This window comes from Dermochelys coriacea, chromosome 2, assembly GCF_009764565.3.
Source record: "Dermochelys coriacea isolate rDerCor1 chromosome 2, rDerCor1.pri.v4, whole genome shotgun sequence".
NCBI classification, from domain to species: domain Eukaryota; kingdom Metazoa; phylum Chordata; order Testudines; family Dermochelyidae; genus Dermochelys; species Dermochelys coriacea.
In genome coordinates this window covers 43765460-43791594 of record NC_050069.1, presented here as the reverse complement: position 1 = coordinate 43791594, position 26135 = coordinate 43765460, and the positions used below count along the sequence as shown (strand labels likewise).

At 39.8% G+C, this 26135-nt stretch overlaps 1 protein-coding gene across 1 annotated transcript in view; it reads left to right on the top strand.

Annotated features, from left to right (window-relative positions):
• LOC119852200 (neural-cadherin-like) overlaps positions 1 to 26135 on the top strand; it is an 86005-nt gene that overhangs the window by 29479 nt on the left and 30391 nt on the right. The window contains exons 3-16 of the mRNA XM_043507602.1: positions 140 to 365; positions 5038 to 5242; positions 6295 to 6406; positions 9292 to 9541; positions 11607 to 11749; positions 12097 to 12269; positions 12624 to 12792; positions 14223 to 14393; positions 19760 to 19932; positions 20074 to 20241; positions 21197 to 21446; positions 23843 to 23970; positions 25203 to 25389; positions 25640 to 25783. Of these exons, the coding sequence (XP_043363537.1) occupies positions 140 to 365; positions 5038 to 5242; positions 6295 to 6406; positions 9292 to 9541; positions 11607 to 11749; positions 12097 to 12269; positions 12624 to 12792; positions 14223 to 14393; positions 19760 to 19932; positions 20074 to 20241; positions 21197 to 21446; positions 23843 to 23970; positions 25203 to 25389; positions 25640 to 25783 (2499 nt within the window). The remainder of the gene's footprint in view (positions 1 to 139; positions 366 to 5037; positions 5243 to 6294; positions 6407 to 9291; positions 9542 to 11606; positions 11750 to 12096; positions 12270 to 12623; positions 12793 to 14222; positions 14394 to 19759; positions 19933 to 20073; positions 20242 to 21196; positions 21447 to 23842; positions 23971 to 25202; positions 25390 to 25639; positions 25784 to 26135) is intronic.

Genomic DNA, 26135 nt, shown 5'->3' with positions numbered 1-26135 from the left:
TGGTTTTAAAAAAAAAAAAGGGAGACTGTGTAGAGAAAAGTGAGGGATTTGAAGCCGAAGTTTAAAGGTAATGAAGATGCAAATGAATGTTCTTACTGTGATGCCTCTACTAGAGTGTTTTTTGTACATCTATTGATAGGTGGCGAAGAGCGATTTGAAGTTTATATGGATACAGGTATTATAATGACAACTGGTTTGCCTTTAACTTGGAATAAGGAATACGTGGTCACAGTGCAGGCCACTGATGAATACGGCAACAAAAGTCCTTATGCCTCCATCTCTATCCTGGTTGGCTCCAGACTTCCCCAGTTTACTAACGTGTCCTACAGCGTGTTTGTCCCTGAAAGTACTCCAGCAGGAGAAAAGTAAGTGGAAGAAAGCCAGGGTCCAGTGCTCTGAGAGAAACTTTGTGGAGTACCACATAGTGACTCATTTGCAACCAGTGTTGTTTGTTCATAAGGCTACACTTGAATTGATAGTCCTGTATTGCAGTTCAAAAGGAAGATGTGACTTTCAAATGGAGGAGCAGCATAGCACAGTGGACCGAGCACTAGGCTGGGAACAGGAAGTATGGGATTCAAATCCCAGCTCTGGCACTGATTTGGCTAGGACAAATCATTACATCTCTGAAATGCCTTCCATCCTCCACCCCTTCCTGTAAAATGCACATTCCAAACATCTCCCTTTAGGAGAGAGGGTCCTTGACTTTTGTTAAAATGTTTCTTTTTCTCCGTGTTCTGTGCCTCCAAACACTTTCTCCAAACTAAATGGATTTCAGTTATCCCAATAGTACTTGCCAAGTGGTCCTATTTATTGTTTTCAAATGCTGCAGTTATTGGAATGAGGATTTTTTTTCTTTTTTGCCCGCCTATCTGTCTCAGAGTCTATAAGGATTTGTGTTTGAAAAGGAAACTTGCTATGACAGTTACCTATTTTGTTATGAAGCCTACGTGGGTTCGTGTAAGCTTTTAGTGTTCTGTAGGTGACAGAATAGTAATGAAAATTATCTCCTAGCAATGTGGCCAATGATAAGTTAATTTAATTGTATTTAATCTCTTCTTAGAAGAAGTTTATATTTAAAGACCCAACCAACCAAAGCCTCTGTTTGTGCTGATGTCCTCTTCAGACTATTTTACTTCTGAAATTTGTAGGCAGATTGAAGTGAATCAGAGGAGACAACAAATTTAAAAAGTGGGGGATTTGAGGGGATTTGATTCATGAGCCGCTCTTGAAAGCTCCACTCGCTAATGACAGGGAAGCATGAGACCACTTGGTAAAATTTAAAGGGAGACCATTTACTTCAAAAATCACACTTCTGTCTACATTTATTTTTACTGTTACAAGTGGCACATAAGATTACTGTGACAAAGACATTAGAGAGAAATACTTTCTATTTTTTCAATGTTCTTGCTTTGCACACATCCCCAACATAGTCATTTGGTGTCCTGCATCTATATGGGTTTTTCACTCCACAACAAGGAGAGGAAAAGATTTTTAAAATGTGTTAGTAAAACCATAAAAATTGGCAAGGAGACTTAGAGGCAGGCGTAAAAAAAGCTGTTGATTGTATAGGATTTATAGAGGGGGCTGAAGGTATGCCTCTTACAGTGATGAAGGGATTAGAAGGAATTTCTGTAGGTGGCTGGTTGACTGAGTTCCTGCTGAAATGATTGCTGCTGCTGGGGTTGTAGTGTATCATGATGTTAGTGCCTGGAGCCTTAGATTGGAGTCTTCTATTTTAAATTTAAATAAATTAATACCTGAAAGTACTCAACTGTTTTTTAATAGACTAGATTTCAAGTTGCCAGGTAAAGTGGTGGGGGGGAAGCTTATTTTTTCTAGATTGTGAAGAAAATCTTCCAAACCGTATTCAGTGTAAACTAGGGCTGTCGATTAATCGCAGTTAACTCACATGATTAACTAAAAAAAAAAAAAGGTGATTAATCGCAGTTTTAATCACACTGTTAAACAATAGAATGCCAATTGAAATTTATTAAATATTTTGGATGTTTTCCTACATTTTCAAATATACTGATTTCAGTTACAACACAGAATACAAAGTGTACAGTGCTCACTTTATATTATTTTTATTACAAATATTTGCACTGTAAAAATGATAAACAAAAGAAATAGTATTTTTCAATTCACCTTAGACAAGTACTGTAGTGCAATCTCTTTATCGTGAAAGTGCAATTTACAAATGTAGATTTCTGTTTTGTTATTGTGACAAAGTTCCTCCTCTACCTTTGTGGGTCTTGCGCTTATTGGTGGATTTGCTCACCTTGGAGCTTCACAGCAGCCCTCAGTTTGGCCATTTTCATGAACCCACAGTCCAGGTCAACTCCTCCTGTGTCTGACCAGGAGTTGGGAGGTTTGGGGGGAACCCGGGCCCGCCCTCTACTCCGGGTTCCAGCCCAGGGCCCTGTGGAATGCAGCTGTCTAGAGAGCCTCCTGGAACAGCTGTGCAACAGCAACAACTCCCTGGGCTACTTCCCCATGGCCTCCTCCCAACACCTTCTTTATTTTCACCATAGGACCTTCCTCCTGGTATCTGATAATGCTTGTACTCCTCAGTCCTCCAACAGTATGCGTTCTCTCACTCTCAGCTCCTAGCACCTCTTGCTCCCAGCTCCTTACACGTGCCCCAAAAACTGAAGTGAGCTCCTTTTTAAACCCAGGTGCCCCGATTAGCCTGCCTTAATTGATTCTAGCAGCTTCTTGATTGGCTGTAGGTGTTCTAATCAGCCTGTGATTTTAATTGTCTCCAGAAGATTCCTGATTGTTCTGGAAACTTCCCTGTTACCTTACCCAGGGAAAAGGAACCTACTTAATCTGGGTCTAATATATCTGCCTTCTATTACTCTCCTTTAGCCATCTGGCCTGACCCTATCACGTTATATAATTGCACTCAAAAACAAAACAATGTAAAACTTTAGAGCCTACAAGTCCACTCAGTCCTACTTCTTGTTCAGCCAATCCCTCAGACAAACAAGTTTGTTTACATTTACGGAAGCTAATACTGCCTGCTTCTTGTTTACAGTGTCACCTGAAAGTGAGAACAGGCATTTGCATGGCACTGTTGTAGCCAGCATCACAAGATATTTACGTGCCAGATGTGCTAAAGATTCATATGTCCCTTCATGCTTCAACCACAATTCCTGAGGGCATGCTTCCAGGCTGACGATGCTTGTTAAAAAAAATCCTGCATTAATTAAATTTGTGACTGAACTCTTTGGGGGAGAATTGTATGTCTCCTGCTCTGTGTTTTACCTGCATTCTGCCATATATTTCATGTTATAGCAGTCTCGGATGACCCAGCATGTCATGACATCTGACTCAGATGATGAAAATTAACATGTTCCGGTCTGTACTGCTTTGGATTGTTATCGGGCAGAACCCATCATCAGCATGGACACGTCCTCTGGAACGGTGGTTGAAGCATGAAGGGATATATGAATCTTTAGCGCATCTGGTCTGTAAATATCTTGCAACACCAGCTACGATAGTGCCATGTGAACCCCTGTTCTCACTTTCAGGTGACATTGTAAACAAGAAGCAGGCAGCATTATCTCCCGTAAATGTAAACAAACTTGTTTGTCTGAGGGATTGGCTGAACAAGAAGTAGGACTGAGTGGACTTGTAGGCTCTAAAGTTTTACACTGTTTTATTATTTGAGTGCAGTTATTTTTTGTGCATAATTCCACATTTGTAAGTTCAACTTTCATGAGAAAGAGATACTGTACTTGAATTAGGTGAATTGAAAAATACTATTTTTTATTTTTACAGTGCAAATATTTATAATTTATTTTTAAGTGAGCACTGTACACTTTTTGTATTCTGTGTTGAAATTGAAATCAATATATATGAAAATGTGGAAAACATCCAAAAATATTTAAATAAATGGTATTCTATTGTTTAACAGTGCGATTAATTGTGATTAATTTGTTTAATCGCTTGACAGTCCTAATGTAAACAGATTCAGGTAAGTCTGGCTTCACTGCCGCCGCTGCTGCTGCTGCTACAGAATAGCTTTGCCCAGCAGCTGGAGGGTGACGCTGACAAGACTGGTCAGTTTTATTGCTGCTATTCAGAAGCCTCTGAGCAGCATTGAACTGTAAAGCTTTGAGTAGCAGAAGAGGAAGATGCTGGAGTTAGTTGCAGGGGAGGAGAAAATAGGCTGGAGAGGCAGTCAAGTGATGATGGCCTACCTGCTACCTCTTCAGATGCTCTGATCATGAAGGTACACAATTCCTCTCCTGTCCTGCAGAATAGAGGCGGATAGCACTTCAAATAAAATGGGACATACTAGCCAGAGGATGGTATCTACAATAGAGTCCCAAACAAGGCAGTGACAGTACCTGGTAGAAATCCCAGCCCCTTTCTTCTTCCCAGCAACTCTGGAAGCAGGGTCTGGGATTCTCACCAGGTCATTGTCCTGGTCCGCACTGGTGGGCCCTTTCCCCTTTCTCTTCCGTATCTACTTCTGTCCAGTAAGTGTCTGGTTAAGATGTTTTTCAATCCCAGCTTCTGAAGAAAAATTAAAAGAAATATGTGTAGTTTAGCTACTAAGGTAGAAAACTTAATGGTCTGCAAGGATTTGAAGGGTGTAAATACCAAGGAAGGAGTAAATGTTTAGTCAGGTGATTGGGAATAATGGGTTGAAATGAAGAAAAGGCAAATTGTTACCCAAGATCTGATAGTGTGGAATAGCGTCCCCAGGGGAGTGGCAGAGTCCCTTCTTCAAGAGTCATTTTAAATGTAGACCAGATGAAGTATTAGAAGATATTTGCAGGGGCTAGTCCTGCACTTTTCTGTAACTGGGCTATGTGGCGTAATTTGCCTTCTGACTCCTAGTGAAACAGGAGTATCAGCCCACTGTATTTTCCACCAAATTCATCCAATGAAGTGAGCTGTAGCTCACGAAAGCTTATGCTCAAATAAATTTGTTAGTCTCTAAGGTGCCACAAGTACTCCTTTTCTTTTTAGTGAAACAGAGTGTAACAAATTGGCTAATGACTATGCTATTATTCTTCACAGAGTAGCAGTTGTGGAGGCTGTTTCCTTCCAGAGCCAGCCTCTTTCTTACACCCTGCTGATGAACCCCAGTGGCCTTTTCAGCCTGAGCCAGGAGAGTGGAGAGCTCAGTTTGACCCATACAGTGGATTATGAGAGCGAGCACCATCTCTATCACTTTCTCGTGAAAGCAGTGGAAGCTGAGAGCTGGCTTAGCAGTGTAACTGAGGTACAATGAATCACTTGGCTTTACATGAATACAATGAATCACCTAACTATGGTCGCTATTTCCTCCATCAAGACTGTATTTAGTGATCTCATTACATACACTGATAATCTAAATAACACAAAGTTGTGTGTAGATTTGGGGGAGGATGGTTTTATTGTCAAGGCACTGGACTGAGAATCAGATCTGGGTTCAGTTTCTGGGTCTGCAAAAATACTTCCTGTGTGACATTGGCCAAGGAACATTTTATCTTTGCCTTAATTTTAAAAACATAATCTGTTCAGAAAAAACAGATTTGCTGCTTTCTTAGTCACAGAGGTGTTGTGGGAATGAGTTCGATAATGTCTGAGGGCAGTTTAGAGATATTACAGTAATAGGTGCAATAAGTACCGAGATACTCAGTCTGAGAGATGTATGACTGTGATGCATTATGAACTACAATGTGCTGAGCAAAAATATGACAAAGTATCTATAATTTTTCCTGGTCCACTTATTACTCCAAAGCCAAAGCTTTTTCTGTAATGCTGGTTCCAGATTGAAACATAACATTTCATGCATTAAGATGTGAGAATTGATTTTTTTTAAGCCAAAATTTTAGATTTTGAGTTTTTAAAAAAATTATATATTTTTTATGAAAATAGGACACTTCCAATTGAGTGATCCTGATTTTGATTTTTTTTAAATGGCAGAAGGGGGAATACCTTGCCTGAAATTGGACCAAGTTTGTAAAGTATAAAATGTGAAAAACCTTATGATTTTGAGGTTTGCAGATTTCGTAGCAAATATTTTGCAGTGATACATTGTACTGAGAACTTTTAGTGCCCAATGAACATTATTTTAAAATGGAAATGAAAATATTTTGTAAAAGTAAATGCATTGAGTGATCAGATGTGAGTGAAAGGGGTAAAAACTAACAAGGCTGACCAGAGCCAGTACATCCGTGCACTCACACATTTCATTTCTAAAAAGCAGCAGTTCAGTCCTGGTGGGCCTCTCTTCAGCGGACACCTGTCATTTTCTGTTTAGTCTTGTCTTCTGCCTCCTGTCCCAAACAGGTGATAGTTCACATCACTGATGACAATGATTGCTCTCCAGAATTCCAGCACTCCATTTACAGCTGTGACAACATTCCTGAAACCATCCCAGTTGGCACATCTCTGTTGCAAGGTGATCATTTCTTTGCTACCTCTTATTCCGTCTTCTCACAAGAATTAACTTGTGACTGTGGTCTACATAATCTGATCAATTCAAGTGTTTACCATGCCCACCACCATGGTATCTGAGTACCTTTCAAAAGCGCATTAAAGGATGTGACCAACATCTGTCATACGGTTTTTTTCTTTTCTCTCTCTCAAGAGGGAATACTTTTTGTGGGGTTTTATTGTGTGTATAATGTGCTGCGTGGTGTCTCTTTCTTTTTTAAGTCAGGCTGAAGAAGTGTGCCTTGCACTTGGAATGGAAGGTGGTGAGGTTTGAGTGTAGTTCTTATATTCTGCAGGATTTCAAGCCATAGTCATGGACTGATCCCCTGAGAAATCTGTCTCCTACACAGATATCTCCTATGCAGTAGATAGTTGCATTGTTCCAGAGGAGCAGAACTGTTGACCTTCTCTCAGAGCTTGAGATGACCTTCTAGGTATCTTGAGCCTAGACCATTGAATGCCTTGAAGAGGAGGACCGAGATCTTGAATTTGAAGCAATATTCTATGGGGAACCAGTGTAGCGAGAGGAGGACAATTTTTATGTGCTCATGGTAACTTGCGTGGCTGAGAAGGCAAGCTGTGGCATTCCCTACTAGTTGTAGTTTCCTGTGGGCTGACTGTTTTGTGCCCAGCACCCTATATAAAGTATCAGTACAGAGATTCAGGGACATCAGCGATCTAATGTCTCTTAGACATATACTCAAGGAAGGAATAGCTCACCTCCCTGATGCCTGGAGGTGAGGCCTGATACCCTGTAGGCAGGGAAGGAATGTCATTGTCTGTCTTTAACAGAGTGGCAACAAGTAAAATAAAATATAGCATCAGCATCCTTCCACTTCTGCAACACACCCTCCCGGACATCTGAAACCCTTCCTCACATGGACACCTCTTGCAGCTGACTGCACAACAATCTAGGATCACATACCGTTAGTGACACTGGTTTAATTTGGCCACCTCTTGTCTTTAATCAATTATAGTTATTTTTCTGTTTCACACTCTATTACAAAAAGGCTGAAATCTCTTCAAACAGGCAGGTGCTGTGGTTTGTCCATACACATGGCACTCACAGGTTTCAGAGTAGCAACCGTGTTAGTCTGTATTCGCAAAAAGAAAAGGAGTACTTGTGGCACCTTAGAGACTAACAAATTTATTAGAGCATAAGCTTTCGTGAGCTACAGCTCACTTCATCGGAGGGTTTTGTAAAAGAGGTTTTACCATGGTGCAGTCGAATTAAAAGGTGGTGAAGGAACAAACTTGTGAAAAGCAACATGCAGCGCATATTGCTATGCATGTGGTTTATCGTTCGGCATTTTGTGTGCTTTGTTACTTTGAATATAAACTTTGGAGTGAACAAGAAGATAAAAGTGCAATAGAAATGTCAGTTAAAAGATTAGAGCAATAGAATATATCTGTACCAAAATAGCATCATAATTGCAAGGACATTGTCAGCCTAAATTTCATATACTTATGTTACAAATAACATCATAGATTAAATCTGAATGAATTGTTTGAATTAATAGAAAATAGTTAAGTGTTTCACTCTTTTTATATTTCACTTTGGAAAATGAAACTGATTTTGTACAACTGTTTTAAGCCACTTTTATGTCCGTCTTCCTTGAGCTATCATATGTTTGAATTCATAATGTTGCAGGAAATTGTTTATCTGTTAAGCCGGGAGGGAGAGGGGGGTTAGATTTAATGTAATGAAAACATTTATATTCACAATATATGGTTTTAAAAAAATCTCTTGCAATCAAATTTTAAAAAATCTAAATGTTGGAAGCTACAATAGTGTCCTTTTTAAGTAAAATGGAGTTCTCTGGACCTAATAACTTACAGAAAGGTAGATTGGAAAATACATTTCTACATGCTATACTTCAGCATTTCACAGGCTTTCACTCTTCACTTTAATGTCTTCTTTTATATATTTTTTCCCTTTTATATTTTGAATAAATAGGTCTGTGATTTATCATTGTTCCTTCAATAGTTATTCTATGTTTTCATTTTGAATAAATGAATAAATGTGCATCCGATGAAGTGAGCTGTAGCTCACGAAAGCTTATGCTCTAATAAATTTGTTAGTCTCTAAGGTGCCACAAGTACTACTTTTCTTTTTGCGAATACAGACTAACATGGCTGCTACTCTGAAAACTGTCATTTTGAATAAAGCAACACTTTCCATCTATTAGTTTAAACATCACATATGCATGCTGCTTGCTCTGTCAGAGTGCATCTGCATCATCACATTTGGGTGTTCTGAAGAAGTGTTTAACTTTGAGATAAAAGCCCTCAGATCTACCAGTTGGATTAATGAGTTGGTTTAAATTGATGCCAGCCCAGTGTTGGTGTGATGTGAAGCCTCTTCATTCAGTGAGAAAAACAGCATGGCAATTAAGAGACAGCACTACTCTTTTAAGATCACCTTTGTTACAATAGGTTTCAGAATAGCAGCCGTGTTAGTCTGTATTCGCAAAAAGAAAAGGAGTACTTGTGGCACCTTAGAGACTAACAAATTTATTAGAGCATAAGCTTTCGTGAGCTACAGCTCACTTCATCGGATGCATTTGATGAAGTGAGCTGTAGCTCACGAAAGCTTATGCTCCAATAAATTTGTTAGTCTCTAAGGTGCCACAAGTACTCCTTTTCTTTTTGCGAATACAGACTAACACGGCTGCTACTCTGAAACCTGTATTTATGGCTGATATTGTTCCAACTGCCTATTGATTGTGTGATAATTCAGTATTAACTACTTGTACAAACAGTGTCATGCTGCATTCTGGAACATTCTTCCATGGCAAACTCATGTCTCTGGGGTCAGTCAAATTTTATTTTATTTTATTTTTTTTTTAGTTCTTGCAACAGACTGTGACTCTGGCTCCAACGCTGAGATCACCTACTTCATTCAAAGCACTGACTTTTCCATCACGCCCGAAGGGATCATCCATTCTCACCAGCAGCTGAACTTTGAGCGAGCAAACCATATGTATGAGTTTGTGGTCATAGCTGTGGACAAAGGCCATCCTCCTCGGACAGGAACTGCATCAGTGCGCATCAGAATAACTAATGTGAATGACGAGGCACCTGTGTTCTCTCAACCTGGGTAAGCAGAATTTAAACCCTGGATTGTTTTCTGTGTTGCAATTCATACTAATAATCCTGATTATACTTTGCTTAAGGGGCATATCCTGCCAGTTAATAAGCATCTACTTATGTTCTGAGAACTCTCCACTACAGTGAAGTCAGTGGAATAACTAACGTGAGTGTGTGAGGGATTGGACTGACAGGTTCCAGTGGTTCTCAAACTTTTGTACTGGTGACCCCTTTCATATAGCAAGCCTCTGAGTGCGACCCCCCCCTTATAAATTAAAAACACTTTTTAATATATTTAACACCATTACAAATGCTGGAGGCAAAGCGGGGTTTGGGGTAGAGGCTGACAGCTTGCAACCCCCCCATGTAATAACCTCACGATCCCCTGAGGGGTTTCGACCCCCCGTTTGAGAACCCCTGTTCTAGATTGTAAGAAGTACACATATTAATTGTGACATAGCACATTGGATCCTTAGATCCATTGTTACATACAGAGATAACATAATTAGGCTATATTTAATGGAATGACTGAAACATCTAACTTCTAAGGGAATATTTTTGGATGTGCTGGTGCCTTGGTCTTATGATGACTAGCCCTCTAAACATCTGAGCCAGAAGGAGAGGGGGGGATATGTGACGGGGCAAGGCCAGATGGCTATAGAAAAGTAGTGGGAGATAGATATATTCACTCCAAGCTAAACAAATCCCTGGTACTAGGATAAGTGAAATGGAAGCTGCTCCAGGTCACTTAAGACGCCTGGGGCCAATTAAGAACTTTCCAGAAGGCAGGGAGAATGCTAGGTTGATTGGGACACCTGAAGCCAATCAGGGGCTGGCTGAAACTAGTTAAAAGCCTCCCAGTCAGTCAGATGGATGTGCATGTCAGGAGCTGTGGGAGGAAGTTGTGCTGTTGGAAAGTAGTACAGACCATATCAGGCACAAGGAAGGAGGCCCTGAGGTAAGGGTGAAGTGGAGCTTGAGGAAGTGAGGGCTGCTGTGGGGGAAGTAGCCCAGGGAATTATACATGTCATGTTTCTAAAAGGTCAATTACTATAGCTGATACTATTAGGGTCCTTGGGCTGGAGCCCGGAGTAGAGGGTGGGCCTGGGCTGCCCCGCATCCCCACCTTTGCCCCCTTTTTAATCACTGAGACTGGGAGACAACAGATTGTGCAAGGAAGGATAATTTCTCCTCACCTCCCTCTCTGGCTTATGATGAAAATGGCTTAGTAGACTGTGACCCTTGTCTCTAGAGAAAGAAGGGTTACGTGGAGGGTCACAGTTCGCTAGCCTCAGAGGCTCAATCCACCAGGAAACGCGGGACCCAAGAAGGCAAGGACAGAGCTTTGTCACAGTATGAAATGCTTGATCAAAACAAGTGTCAACTGAAAAAGATTGCATAGTAAATAACTTTCATTAGATTCTGTTTAGTTAAAATGCATTTTTCCCTCTGTCTGTAATCAGTGTAAAATACAGCCATTTATAATAAAGTACTAAATGTGTTAACATTTTATACATTTAAGATCTACAGACCCATTCTATATATAGGGTCTTTATGCCATCCTCATCACAGCAGTTCACATTTGGGTATTCTATGATCCGTTATTGTATTGAGACTTTACCAATATCAGTCACGTGAAGTTTGTTCTTTTTCTCGTCCTCCCCCCACCCCAGGGGAGAACTGTGTGTGCTGTGTAGTTTAGAGTCTTGTTTTTTGTTATTTTCCAAAAGGTCCTTTAGAGGTATGAACAGAATTGCAGGATCACAATCATACAGTGCACACTGCAAACCAAAACTAGATTCTTTAGATAGTCAAAGGCTCTAGTCTTTAACTTGTTAGACTGTGGATGCCCAAAGGTAAACTATATCACATTCACAGTCAGAGTTTTCAGAGTAGCAGCCGTTTTAGTCTGTATTCGCAAAAAGAAAAGGAGGACTTGTGGCACCTTAGAGACTAACAAATTTATTTGAGCATAAGCTTTCGTGAGCTACAGCTCAAGACCATTGGCAGCTTGTTAATGGGATTAATAGCTATCCTGATAGTAAATGTGCATCGATTGTTTATCTTTGCATCAGTTACAAAACATTCCTCTCGGAAGATGCTGGTCCCAGTACCTTAGTGGCTGCCGTACATGCAAAAGATCCTGATGGAGATGGAGTGTTATACCAGATTGCTGGAGGTAATGAAGATGGCAACTTTGAATTGGATAGCCAGAAAGGTAGGAAAAGAAGTTTTAAAACATTACCTTACCATAGGTTCAAACAGTAGCTCTGCTTTGTGTCCATGTTGAAAATAATTCATATAGTAATTGAATACATAATTATGAAAAAAACAAAACCGCACCTCATTCATACAATCTTTTTATGCTTTCCATAAATTAGAATAGGTTCCCTGTTGGGCTAGGCATTATACAAAACCACAGGAAGATTTGGGTCTCTGGCTCAAGAAGTTTACAGTCGAAGAAGACCAACCCCATCCCAACTCACCCCAAAATATAGCGATATAGAAATATGACATTTTTGTTTACATTATCAGTAAAATTGCACTTTATCTTCCAAAATCTAGGCATCATTAAACTGCGCAGGAATCCTCTACCCAAACTGAAAGGACCGCGATACATATTAAACATCACAGCAACAGATGACAATGCCTCTGGGGGACCTACCCCTCTGAGCAGCTTTGCAGCGGTTATTGTAGGAATTAATGACATTAATAACAACAAACCTATCTTCAGAAAGGTAAGATATCTGTCTGTAAACCTCCTCCTCCATCACCTTGGGGATGATACTGCCATCTTTAAGGGGGTCTATAGCAGTGTCTTCTTTGCTTGTAGTAAATGTTGATTTTAACGGATTATATTTGCAAGTATGGTAGATCCTCTGCAATGGAATATACTCCCAGTTTTCTGCAGTCTTCAGTATTTAAATTGGAAAAGGCTCCTTTTCAGGAAAGTTTTTTCACTTCTCTAAGGCACTAAGTAATTGAAGCATGTTTTCTTTCATATTCTTCTCAAATGTACTACAAACCCACTGGAACATTTCATAGCTAATCTCTATAGTTCTATATGTAATAATTTTTTGTTATATTTGTAGTGCACTTACTACAGTGACAGCACCTGGGTTCTAGAAAACCAGCCCCCAGGCACCTACGTCTTGCAGGTGGAAGCCGATGATGCAGACCTGGGACTTAATGGAGAAGTAAAATATGGGCTTATGCACAGAGATGGAGCTTCACCAGGCTTCAGTATTGATCCAGATACTGGTAAGTGGCTCTATGCCTGTTTATGTTAAGGCAGAATTGCAGTGAATTTGGGTGCATGCTTCTTTGGTATATTAACAGGGAATTGCTATAGCCATGTGGAGAATCATGTTTCCAGAACTGAGCCAATGTCAAACAGTCTGAAATGAATGCTGAGGAAATGGAAAGCTTACTTTTAGTCTGAACACAGCAGAATCCTACTAAAATTATTGAGAAATCGTACTTAATTTTTTTAAAATGCTATCGGCATGATGTAAAATATAGTAAATCTTTGGTTAATCTTTAACGTCCAAAATAAATTGTATTTGATGTGGTAAATAGTAAAAGAATCTAGAATATGTGGGTGTAAGCCTACACTGATTTAACTGGCAAGTCAGCAAGGAAAAACAGAAACCCCAATTTATCGGGGTATAAAACTATTCTGAAACATTAACTTTACCTTGGGACAAATCTCACTGTAGAAATATAAATAGACTGTACTTGGCAGAAGAGGAAGCATGAATGGATCTACAATTGTACTTGAGTGTATATTCACCCCTTTGATGTGAGCTAACAACTCTTTGAACTGATTAATGTCTGACAAATAAAGATTGGAAGTCCAGAAGTCCAGTATTTTAAAATACTACAAATACAGTGGGTATCGCATCAGAGGGAGATGCCACAAGTGTTGAACTAGACAAATATTGTCCCTATATAAATACAAAGATACCCTCAGTGCAGAATGGTAATTCAGGATGTTTACACTTAAATATCTCTGACCCAACTATGTAACAAAGAGATCAAAGCCTGAGATGGGAAAGGGCAGAAGGTACAGGTTAATTGATAAAACTGAGATGCCAAGCAAGAAGCAGTTAGCAGAGAGTGAGACTTGTATTCTCAGATGGAAGTGTATCTTTGACAAACTTAGCCATAACTACAATATTTTACTCTATTTTAACGTATTTCATGAAGCTGTTACCTAAATCTTAAACTAAAGATGATTTTAGTTATATCACTTACATTTGCTGTGCATTGATTTTTCACTTAGCTGTCTTTGAAATACTCTGACTTAGGTTGTCATTGAAGTAACCTCCATGGACGTTTCTTGGAAACAAGGGAAACTAACTTCTTTTCTGGGTGGGGAGAGGGAAGTGGGGTAAAAGGTACTTTGCCTGAAGCTCTCTGTCCAAGTGGCCAACTTGAAAGATGCTGGCTTTCGACAGTAGTGTCACAGTTAGTGCAAGCTGGTGACTGCGAGGAGTGGCAGAAACAGGGAACCCTAAGTTAGTCATGTTTAATCAATACCTTGCACAGTGGTGGTGCAAGTAAGCTGAGCAACATGGACCTGATGTGTCCCAGTCTACTACCTATTGTGTAAGTGATGCCTGGTTTGGTTTTGCTGGCTTAGTTATGGCATTGTATGTATAACACACATAAGGTGTTTCTGTTTCTAGGGATCATCACTACTACTCAGAGCTTTGACCGAGAGAAGCAGAGAGAGTATACGCTCTCTGTTACAGCTACAGATCAAGCTCAGGAGCCACTGACTGGTGTTTGTCAAATCACCATCTTCATTGCTGATGTCAATGACAATGACCCGAAGTTTGAGAACAGTCGCTACCAATGTGAGTGATTTATCCACGCACCCTCTGTCCTAACAGCACACAACGGCGTGAGCGTGGTTGACAGATTGAGTTCTTTTTGAAATACAACTATCTGTGAAAATAACTCTTCATGCTGGTGACTGCATCTCTCTTAAAAGGGATCAATTTTTGGGTGGCCTTATTCACTATGTTACTGGAACAATGCTATATGGTTCAAGTTGACTTGTTTTCCCAGACACAATGGAGGTGACACTCTTAACCTTTCCAGGGGTAGTTAAATCCTGCCTTTCTGTGTGAATCTCTTGGTATCTCTCCTGCTCAGTAGGAATGTGTTTGTTCTATGTTTTTCTGAAGGAGTTCATTCAAATATATGGGACAGCAAGATAGGTTGGCAGAATGAGTCAATATTCCTAGACCAGAACCTTATTTCTGGGACTCCTTTAACCCTAAAGTAATAGGGAAGGTGAGACTCCAAGGAGCCTGTAATCTGTCCTGACACCTCCTGGCCGTGAAAACAAACTTTGTGGAAATTGAAGGGGTTCATCAAAGGCCTTGTCTAGGTTAGGATAAAAGGTGGTTTTGTTTAACTAAAGGTGTTAAACCCTTTTAAAATTCTTAGAGTGGACAGGGCAAGTTGTATTTTAACACCTGTTAGCTAGCTGTGGCAAACAGTAGAGCACAATCTAACACTTTTTTTAAAAAATGTGTAAGCTTGTCAGTACCTAGTAGAAACAGGTTTTTAAGTAGCACTTAAAATGGTTTGGCCAACATGCTTTAGGAAAAGGAGTGTGTATGGCGGTGATGATGTGTGTGGGTGTTTTTGTTGTTGTTTTTTATAAGTCCCTACTTTGAGCTAGGCATGATGCAGACATGTGCAGTGCAAACTTTTCCAGTCCTGCTAGTGCACACTAATCTCAACTTGCAATACTGAATCTTTTGAACATAGACAGACAGCCAGTTGTCGCATTTTCTGTGCTTGTTCTGATGTGAGGAATAGGGATTAGGAGGCTGTCAAAATTGTCACATGTGGCTTGAATTAGATGTGAATGCAAGCAATTAAAATATGACTACATTTGAGGTTTTTATAAATCCCAATTCCAGCAAAACTCAAAAGGACACATTATTTCAAAGGAGGAGCACAAGAACTGAAACACTGGATCAGACTTAATGATCCATCTAATCCTCTTCCCTGTGTCTGACAGTGGCCAGCACCAGATCCTCTGAAGGAAGATGCCAGAGACCCCAGACTGAACAGTTATGAGTAACCTGCTTATAAAAGTAGTGAATTGGGTATGTGTGAAAGTTACCTGATTGGTCACCAATATGGTTCTTGAGGACAGGCAGATCACAGGCATCTATGTTTCATTTGTGATCTGGAAGGGACTTGCCAAAACAGTAACATGGTGACATAATGGTTTTTGTGATGCAGACATCTGTTCCACTAGGAACTGGACTGACTCTAATAACACTCATGGGTCACTAAACTCACTGGATGACAGTCTCTCTTGGTCACTACTGTCCTGGCCTGGATTCAAACCAGTTGCCTAGAAGTGAAAAATTCTTCATTACCAATCCATTTAGCTGTTCAGTTTCCCAAGAAATCTTTGTTTATTTAAATTGGAATAAGAGTATATGGATCTAATTTACTATAACATATTTAGCTTCAATTTTGAAAGCTTTGCATAGAGAGAAATTATAAATTTCTTATGTATTTGATTGGTAAGAGTTTTACATTTTTGTATGCAGGAATCTGTTACCTTAGCTTAAGTTAACTCCCATTGCTTGTCTTCACAAAATTAGCGGATTACTATATAACTGTTTCCTTGGGTCCCTGCAAATAACTTCAACATCTCAGCTGTGCCCAGGCTAAAAAGGCAGTAAGTCGGTTCAAGAAAATCATATCTGTGGCTACAGAAATAGTCATTTAGGTACTCTGGACATATTTACAAAATGTAAAAGTGAGAAACTTAGAAAAGCACAGAAATGTATGTTAGTTCTGTTCACTGTTTCTATAATGAGAAATTGAACCATGAGTAGGACAAGAGTAATATCTGTTTGTGAACTTGGACTTCATCCAAACTCCACTATATTAAATATACAGTGTTCAGTTCTGGTATCCCTATGACAAAACAGATACAACGGAAATGGGAAAAGGATAAGGAGGAATTTCAAATGAGCATTGAAATTGGGGGGAGGGATAGCTCAGTGGTTTGAGCAATGGCTTGCTAAACCCAGGGTTGTGAGTTCAATCCTTGAGGGGGCCATTTAGGGATCTGGGGCAAAAATTGGGGATTGGTCCTGCTTTGAGCAGGGGGTTGGACTAGATGATCTCCTGAGGTCCCTTCCAACCCTGATATTCTATGATTCTATGAATTATTAGAAGTATGGATAAACTTGCACATGAAGAAAGAGTGAAAAGACTTAGGAGTGTTCTGTTTAGAGAGGAGCCATAGAAGAGGGGGTACAATAAAGGCTTAAAAGCAATGAATGGGATAGATGAGACACTGCTATTTTCATTCTTTCATAATACAAAAACAAGGGAACATTCCATGAAACTGAAAGGCAGCACATTTATCTCTGATAAAAAAGAAAATACTTTTTTAAACAAAACTAACTTGCAAAAATCATTGCCACGAGGATATTATTGAGGCCAGGAGTTTAGCAGGATTCAAAAAAGGACTGGAGGCGAATGAGAGTGTATGTCAAAGGGGAAAGAAACAAAGAGTTCTGGAACTGATATGAACCGTCACACTTCGCAGCATCAACCAACCTTGTAGGAGGTTAGGGAGAAAGTTAGGCTCTTCCATAGCTGTCCACTTCAGGGTTTCTTACACCTTCCTCTGGATCATCTGTACTGGTCACTGTCAGAGTCGCAGATTATGTGGTGCTTTCTAGCTTTGAAATCCTCTAGTCTGACCACCTGTGTAGCATAGGCCATAGACCTTCCCCAAAATAAACCCTAGAGTAGAGACTTGATGCTGGTGTATATGGTGCACTGGTCCAATCTGGTATAGCAGTAGCTATGTTCCTTTCTACGAGTGGACTATGCAAGCATGATACCACCACCACTCAGCTTGTTATGAATGGTGGGACAGAAGTCAAAAAAGAGAAGGAGGACTTGTGGCACCTTAGAGACTAACACATTTATTTGAGCATAAGCTTTCGTGAGCTACAGCCTAACAGTGATATAAGGGTTTTGTATAGAATCATAGAATCATAGAATATCAGGGTTGGAAGGGACCCCAGAAGGTCATCTAGTCCAACCCCCTGCTCAAAGCAGGACCAAGTCCCAGTTAAATCATCCCAGCCAGGGCTTTGTCAAGCCTGACCTTAAAAACCTCTAAGGAAGGAGATTCTACCACCTCCCTAGGTAACGCATTCCAGTGTTTCACCACCCTCTTAGTGAAAAAGTTTTTCCTAATATCCAATCTAAACCTCCCCCATTGCAACTTGAGACCATTACTCCTCGTTCTGTCATCTGCTACCATTGAGAACAGTCTAGAGCCATCCTCTTTGAAACCCCCTTTCAGGTAGTTGAAAGCAGCTATCAAATCCCCCCTCATTCTTCTCTTCTGCAGACTAAACAATCCCAGCTCCCTCAGCCTCTCCTCATAAGTCATGTGCTCTAGACCCCTAATCATTTTCGTTGCCCTTCGTTGTACTCTTTCCAATTTATCCACATCCTTCCTGTAGTGTGGGGCCCAAAACTGGACACAGTACTCCAGATGAGGCCTCACCAGTGTCGAATAGAGGGGAACGATCACGTCCCTCGATCTGCTCGCTATGCCCCTACTTATACATCCCAAAATGCCATTGGCCTTCTTGGCAACAAGGGCACACTGCTGACTCATATCCAGCTTCTCGTCCACTTGTAGGACGGAACAGGGAAGTCTTGGCAGAGGGGAGCATCATGTATGTTTGAAGGTGAGCCTGACTCAATGCCTTCAGCCACACTGTTCATTCAGTGCTACAAGTATCTGCCTTTCATGAGCATTAAAACTGAGGTTTAATTTTGAGTTCAATATAATGCTGATGCTTCTTGGTGACTGAGAAGCTTCCCACTCCCTTCCTCATATGGGACCTAGCAAAAAGCACTTCTTCAGGATTGGGAAACTGTTCTGTCCCAGCCATGGGGCCGCTCTGACAGTGTGTTCTAGTATTTGTCTATAAGCAATCAATGTTTGTACGTCATGGAATTAAAAATATCGTCTCCTCTTTATAACAAAATCAAATGTAATTAGTCATGGGTTTCTAATGTTACTGGTAACTGCTGGTGCTCTATTCTCATATGCTATGCTCTTATTCAAATACTTTGATTTAAACAATTCATCACTATTAATTATCCATACATGTCTGGAAGAGGCTGTACTCAAATGTTTAACTGTATATAGTAGTGACATCCTGGTAATTGTTACAGACGTTCTTATCACAAACAAGGAACACATGATACAATGCAACATCATTTCCAATTCAGCTTTGAACCTTTTGGTACAATGTATTTTAACAGGATACTATTCTCAGAACATAAAATCTATTACAGAACAATTGAGACTCTCTTGTAGTATTTACTAGCAATAAATTCCATCGCTATTACTTTTTTTCAGTACTAGCGAACCACTTCTGGACATACTTCTACTTGTAAGAATGGCATGACTAGGCCATTTATTCTTGGCAGTCACAGTTTGGTGGGCAAAGAAAAGTGACTTAGATGAGAATAGGGAGCAACAAACATGCTTCACCTAACAGCTTTCATAAAAGTACATAATACAGTAGGGAAAAACCAAGAGAAAACTTAGATATTTTTGTGTTGCAATAATTTAAAAGTGGCATAATCAAAACAACATTTATTTTAGTTGAACAGACACCCTTGATATTTTACATATTGTATAGACTTACAAAGTGATGGTAATTCTAGTTTAATGTGAAACCAGCTTCTCTGGAATACTGGTTCACTTTGTATAGAGGAAGGCCTAACCCTGTTCACCTACAAATATAGCCAGGTCTTTTAAAAAAGAAAAGGAATACTTGTGGCACCTTAGAGACTAACAAATTTATTTGAGCATAAGCTTTCGTGAGCTACAGCTCACTTCATTGGATGCATTTGGACCACAAGTACTCCTTTTCTTTTCTGTGAATACAGACTAACACAGCTGCTACTCTGAAACGAGGTCTTTTAGGCTGTTTCACAGCTCATATGCCAGTATGATTGTGCAGTAGTGATCTGTAAACTGGAAATATTGCCACACTGTTCTGTGATCTTAGCACTGACCTGGAGCTGAGAATTGTAAATGTCGCCTTTACTTTCAGAATTGTCAGATCCAGGAATATTGCCATTATACATAAGAATGAGGCCTGCTGAGAATAAATGTCTCATCCTTTTTTCAAAGACTTCCTCCGTGAAGACACCCCAGTGGGCACAAGTTTCCTCCATGCAGCAGCTCATGATGATGACCAAGGTGTGAATGCTGCCATCGTATATTCCATGTTACAGCAACAGCCAGAATACTTCCAAATCAACCCCAGCACCGGCTGGGTATATGTGAACCATCTGATCTCCCAGGTAACAGGACTCTTTTATAATTCAGAATGTAACACAGCTTTCTTTCTGTGGAATATGTTGCAGAGAGTTAATCTCAATCTGTTGATCTGTGCAGATCAGTTTTTAGATTTCCTTAAACTTTTTGTTAAAACTACTTTGTAGATAACTCGAATCAGCCGGTATATTGTAGTAACAGATGGAGGCAACAGAAGCAGCACTGTGGAGCTGACTGTAACTATCACTAATGTACTCAATCAGCCCCCACATTGGGAACAGAGCGGATACTGGGTTACAATCCCGGAGAACACTATTCGTGACACCAAGATAGTGGTATGCTATAAGAGAACGTCCTTCTCTCTTTAGAATAGTCCCCTCTCCCTTCCTTCTGTCCTGTCTGTGTATGTAGAAGGATATACATGCCTTTACTACCTTGCATTATGATCCTATCAGATTTCACAAGCTATGCGCTTTTAGCTTTACATGGGATATCTCCAAGGAAATTCCAGAAGCTGCCGGAGATGTTGTGACTCGGAAGGCAGCACTCTTCTCTGTTGTTCTGCAAAACCAGTGCCCCAGCAAGGGGTGCTCCTGGAGGGAGCATCTTTTGGATGAGTTGCAAAACTGAGGCTTAGCCCATATTAAAAATCCTAGAGCATTTTCCACAAGAGTTGAGATGTTAATTCCAGTGTCCTGACCAAATTCCAGTTTGAGTGATTCCATTCTGCCTACCTGAACTCTCCCTGCAATTTTCAGTGCCGTCCATAACTGCTGTTTTAGTGACGGAGTAGCTCTGCTGTATTTCAGCAGTGGATGAAATGTGTATTGTTTATTTTTCTTAGTCAAACAAGTTTTTTAAACTGGACACACTGATTGCTTCATCCCAGGCAGTCTTTTCTGTAATTGCTAATTGATTCCTACAGTTCCTCTTCATCTCCCAGGCCTAAGATCCAAGCACTTGGAAATAATTCGTTTTTATCCAGCCAGGCTCATGTACAGCTTGCGGAAGAGGTGAGATCCTCATAGTAATCCCCCTTTGGATGTTTTTTGGGGAAAAAGCTTCCTTTACCTGAAGGTGGTGTTCATACCCTTTGCCATATTTACAGAGCAGGGAAATTTAATATTGATTACAACTTGGAACCACAGCAAAAGTAGTACAAAAATTAAACAACTCTCCAGAATGAAGGCAAATTGGCTGTCTCGTCATGCATGTACAACCCCAACCCCCCAAACTGACATTTTAATACTCAGAATCATAAACAAATACCGTGGCTTTTTTTCTCTTCAGACTGTCAAAGCCACATCCTCTCTTGGTGATCCCAGGGTTACATATAACCTGGAGGAGGGTCAAGTTCCAGAGACTAACATGCCTGTTCGTTTCTACCTGAAGCCAAACAGAGTGGACGGATCTGCTTCTCTAATAGTCTCGGAACCACTTGACTTTGAGACAACTACGTTTTTCACTCTGAGAGTCAGGGCACAAAATGTAGCAATGATTCCTTTAGCTTCGTTCACCACTGTCTGTATTAATATAACAGGTAAGTACCACTGAATTACTGTAACTAGAACAGGTAATTTTAGAATGGCACTCACAGTATTTCTAAAATATCAATACTAGAAATTATGGAATGAAGCCTGGACTTAACAGCATAAGATTTCTTTGGAGTTTTAAGACGTGCAGTAGTCGAAATAGTCTTTTCATCTGAAGAAACCACAAAGTGTGATTTAACAAGTGGGATGTGGTATTTAAAAACATACACTTAATATAGAAATATCTGCACTAAAAAGGAATACAGTGCTGTGTAAGTGTAATAATAAAGGGATCCTTCTAATGCCAGAAATGGCCCAGTAAGTGTTCCGATTCTAGTGAGAGAAAAGTGTAGTATTGGAAATATTTCATATAGTAGGGATATTTGGGGATTACTGAAATGATTAACTCTTGAAACAGGACAGCAAAAATGCATACCTAGTAATTAATTGTCCCTTTAAAAAAACAAACAAACATCTTTGCACTTTTAAGGAAAAGAGACCCTACTATATAATTTCACAAATTATTAAAATTAAATGTTACTTGTTTGTCCCTCGTTAGTTCATATTACATACACATGTGTAGTAGGTTAGCAGTGGTGTGGGTGTGGGTCAGTGGGAGGCCACTCTGCCTCACTACATCAGGGCCATCAGAAAAAGATACAAAAAAGTTCATCTTTACTAATTTCACTACCATAATTGCATAGTGAAAAGTATGTTCACCTTTGGAGCTCTTCCATACTACACCAAAACAGCTGTTGTTTATTTGTGTAGTGTCTAGTATCTAAAGTCAGGATCAGGGCCCTATTGTGCTAGGCAACACACGCGCACACACACACACACCCCTCCTTCCCTCCCTCCCTCTTTGGAACAGAGAATGTCTTTTGAAATGAAAACATTCTGTGTTCCAAAGAGATTACAATCAAACTACCACAAATCAATATTCATTAGTAACATTGTTCCATGGTCCTATTAATAGTGTTGTAACTCAGTTTAATGGCAACTTCATTTTAGCCAGGAACAAAAATGATTTTCCAGTAACGTAAAATTCGAAACAAGAGATTCATTTTGGGGTGGGGGAAGGGAATGTAAGTTATACCACTTTTAAGTGGGAATTAGTTACCAGAAGCTAATTATATTATATTTATATATTATATTATAAAATATGACTTTTTATATATGCATATGCAAAAAAAATACACACACATTATATACATAGAGAGATTGTATTCCCCCCACTCTCAACTCAACAATGGGTGAAAGCATTTACTAAAACTATGAAAGAATATTGATTGTGTTTGTTGAAATAACACATGAAAAATAGTCTGTCACAAGGAAGAGTTAGGAACACAGGAAAACCTGGGTTATAAAGCAAGCCTGTAGTACCAACAAACACAGTAGCAATCTAAGGCCCTGATCCTACAAGCACTTGCACATGTTGGAATCAGTGGGATCATCTCATGGTTTTAAAGTTAAATGTGTGTGTTTGCAAGATCAGGCCCTAAGAATTTGTCAGCCTCATTCATTGAGAGATGTTTAACATTGTATTTCTCTGTTTTACCTACTGTGGTTACAAGTAATGTTTAGAATAGAACATATTTAGTAAAATATTTTTGACTGTTTTAAATTTGTTTTTTGTGTTTTACAGTACTTGGTGTAGCTTCAGTTTCATCGATTGACTTCAGTCAGCTCCTCTGTTTGACCTTTCACACAGCAACAGGGGAAAAGTTTTTTAAAACAGAAAAATGTGGTTGTAAAACTGCAGATGTTAGCTGGGGAGTTCAGTGCAAATGTAGCACCTAAAACTACTTTTAATCCATATTTTGAAAATGACTGGATTTCAAGTTGACAGTATCTCTTTAAATTAATGGCACTTCATAACTGCAGTTACTGACACTGGAGTGGTTCCCAAGGCTCTGATCCTGCAAAGACAAGGGCAGGCCTGCACACAAACTTTCATCAAAATAACAAAAGGGGTGAAGTAAAAACCAGTTATTTTGGTGGAGGTCTGCATTATCAGACGTTAGTCCTATCTTAAATTTAAATATGATGAACAGTTCCATTGGTGTCAATAAGTAATCGTGAATGCTATTCAGTAGGTATGTAAGTCTTTGCCAGGACCAGGGCCAAAGAATATCTAGCTCCTGGTATCAGTAAGTTAATAAGTTAATCGGTGTCTCGCATAATACCTGAAATCACAGCATCACGTCTTCCAGAAGCTTCATAATCGCTCTAATTAAAAGAGCTTCTGACATCTGTCTTGAGAAGGGGAAAGCAGAAAACAGGATTGGACATTAGCAGGAACTCTGTGATAGTTTTTCAAAACAGTCTGCTAATTTGTTTTTTAAAAGGTGCAGTTTTAAGATTTTAACCTCCTCTGATTATGTCTTAACTCCTCTCTCTGCAGATGTCAATGATAATGTTCCATTCTTCACATCTTCTACCTACAAGGTGTCTGTACCTGAAGAAGCAGCTATTGGCACATCTGTTGCCCAGGTTTTAGCCACTGACTTGGATTCTGGGCCATATGGAGAGGTTCAGCTTATTACATACCCTTTTTCTCCCAGCAATATTAATCTGTTAAATAGCATCGACACAGTTAAACAATGAGAAAAGATAAGTAGCAGATGGGACAATAATGAGTCATAGGCACCTCTCCCTTCCCCTTTGAGCAGGGTGACTAATTTTTACCTAACTAAGAGCTGCTTCTGATCTGTAAAAAAAAACAGGAGAGGAAGGATGTTCCTGTGGTTAAGGCACTAGCATGGGAGATCTGGGTTCAGTCTCTATTACACCACTGGCTTCCTGTGTGACCTTGGGCAAGTCAGTCTCTCTCTGCCTCTGTTCCCCATCTGATAGTAGTGATAATAGCACTGCCCTACCTCACAGGGGTCTTGTGAGGATAAATATAGTAAAGATTAAGAGGCAGTCAGATATTACAGCGATCGGGACCATACAAGTACCACAGATAGGTGGGTAGGTATGATGTATACAGTCTGCTCCATCTCAGACAGAAGGAGACTCTAGAACATGTCACATAGTGACCCAACTTGAGCTGGAGACATGATGAAGCACTGCATGCTGCTACTCATGCTCTCTGTGGGCTGCCACCACCATATTAATTGTCAGGCTGCAGGCTTCATTTTTGAGCTTTTTGTTCATGTTTGGCCAGCTCTGGTGTAGTGATCAAATACAAACAGGCAAGCAGCATTGTGAAGTGCTGCTCGCCCTTTTCTGCCCCATTCATTACCCCCTCCCCAAAATCCACAGCATGGCTCTTGTTAGAGAACTTTGACTCTCAATGTGTTATCGTTTTGTAACTTGTAAACCTGCCATAAGCTGTCACTGAAAAACTGTGTAGCAAATATTGTATATAGAACTGGTGGGAAAATGTGTGGGGATTTTTCCTTTCAAAAAAATTTACTTTTCGTCATAGAACTGAAAATTTTCAGCTGAAAAGTTTTTGGTTTTCAAAGTTTCTGTGAAATATGTGGTTTAATCTAAGCTCAGTTTTCCTTCAGAAAACTTTGATGGAAATTTTTTTGACCGGTCCTAATTGTATATTACCAGGAACATTGGGGTTATTTTATATAAGCATTCTAACTTTGTTGTCAAACTGAGTGAAGGCCTCAAGAACAGTCTGTTCAGTTAAGAGCCTCTTCAGATGTTATTTTGCAGACAGTTTGAAAAGGCTCAGGAAGGATGGGGAAACAGCACTCGCATGAAATGGTATGCATGGAACCTCACATAAAATTTCTGAACTTCAGGTTCAATATTCAATATTGGAAGACCCTAGTGAAGATTACCAGTTCTTCATCATTGATCCTGAGACAGGAATTATTTCCACCAAATCATCTTTTGACAGAGAGAAGAGAGGCTCTTATTTAATTGAAGTTCAGTCTCAGGATTCTGCAGAGTCTGCGCGACCTGGTGTTTATGGACAGCCCAACACAGGTAAGCATAATGGCTTATATACCAGGTAAGAAAGAGTTCCACTGCCATTGGTAGAAGTGGAGTTTTTCATGGAATGTCGGAGTAGGTTACACAGACAAGATGAGTGAGGTAATATCTTTTATTGGACCAACTTTTGTGGGTGAGAGAGACAAGTCTTCGAGCTTGCACAAAGCTCTTCTTCAGGGATAGGTTAGGCCATCCCACAAGTAACTTTATGTCTGGTCTCCGTAATCTAAATTTTCATTTTCAGATACAGCATATGTGAAGATTTTTGTCAGTGATATCAATGACAATGCTCCAGCTTTCCCTCACCCAGTATATGAAATCAGTATAGAGGAGGACAAGGAAGTTGGATGTGTTGTTGTGACAGCAACAGCAAATGATGAAGATGAAGGTGTGTAAACATACTTCTATATTTTTCAGTGCTTTTGCGTAATGCAGCGTCCACCATAATAATGGTTTCTCTTGTGAGCTAATGATTTTCTGTTTTAATCCTGTGATTGATTGTATTAAGGAGAAACCTTAAATGGATTTCAATAGTTTGGAGAGGAGAAGAAACTCTCTGGATTAAATGTGTCAAAAACTCTTAGTAATCTACTCAAGTTTCCACTTTGTAGAATAACAATATGCTAGTGGTCCTTTTATTTTAGAACAACAGACATTTAAATTCTCACAATTCTTCTATTTGGTGGTGATGTGCTAAATGTCCCTCTTAGTCTGGTTGGTGGAGGAGAAAGGAGAGAACT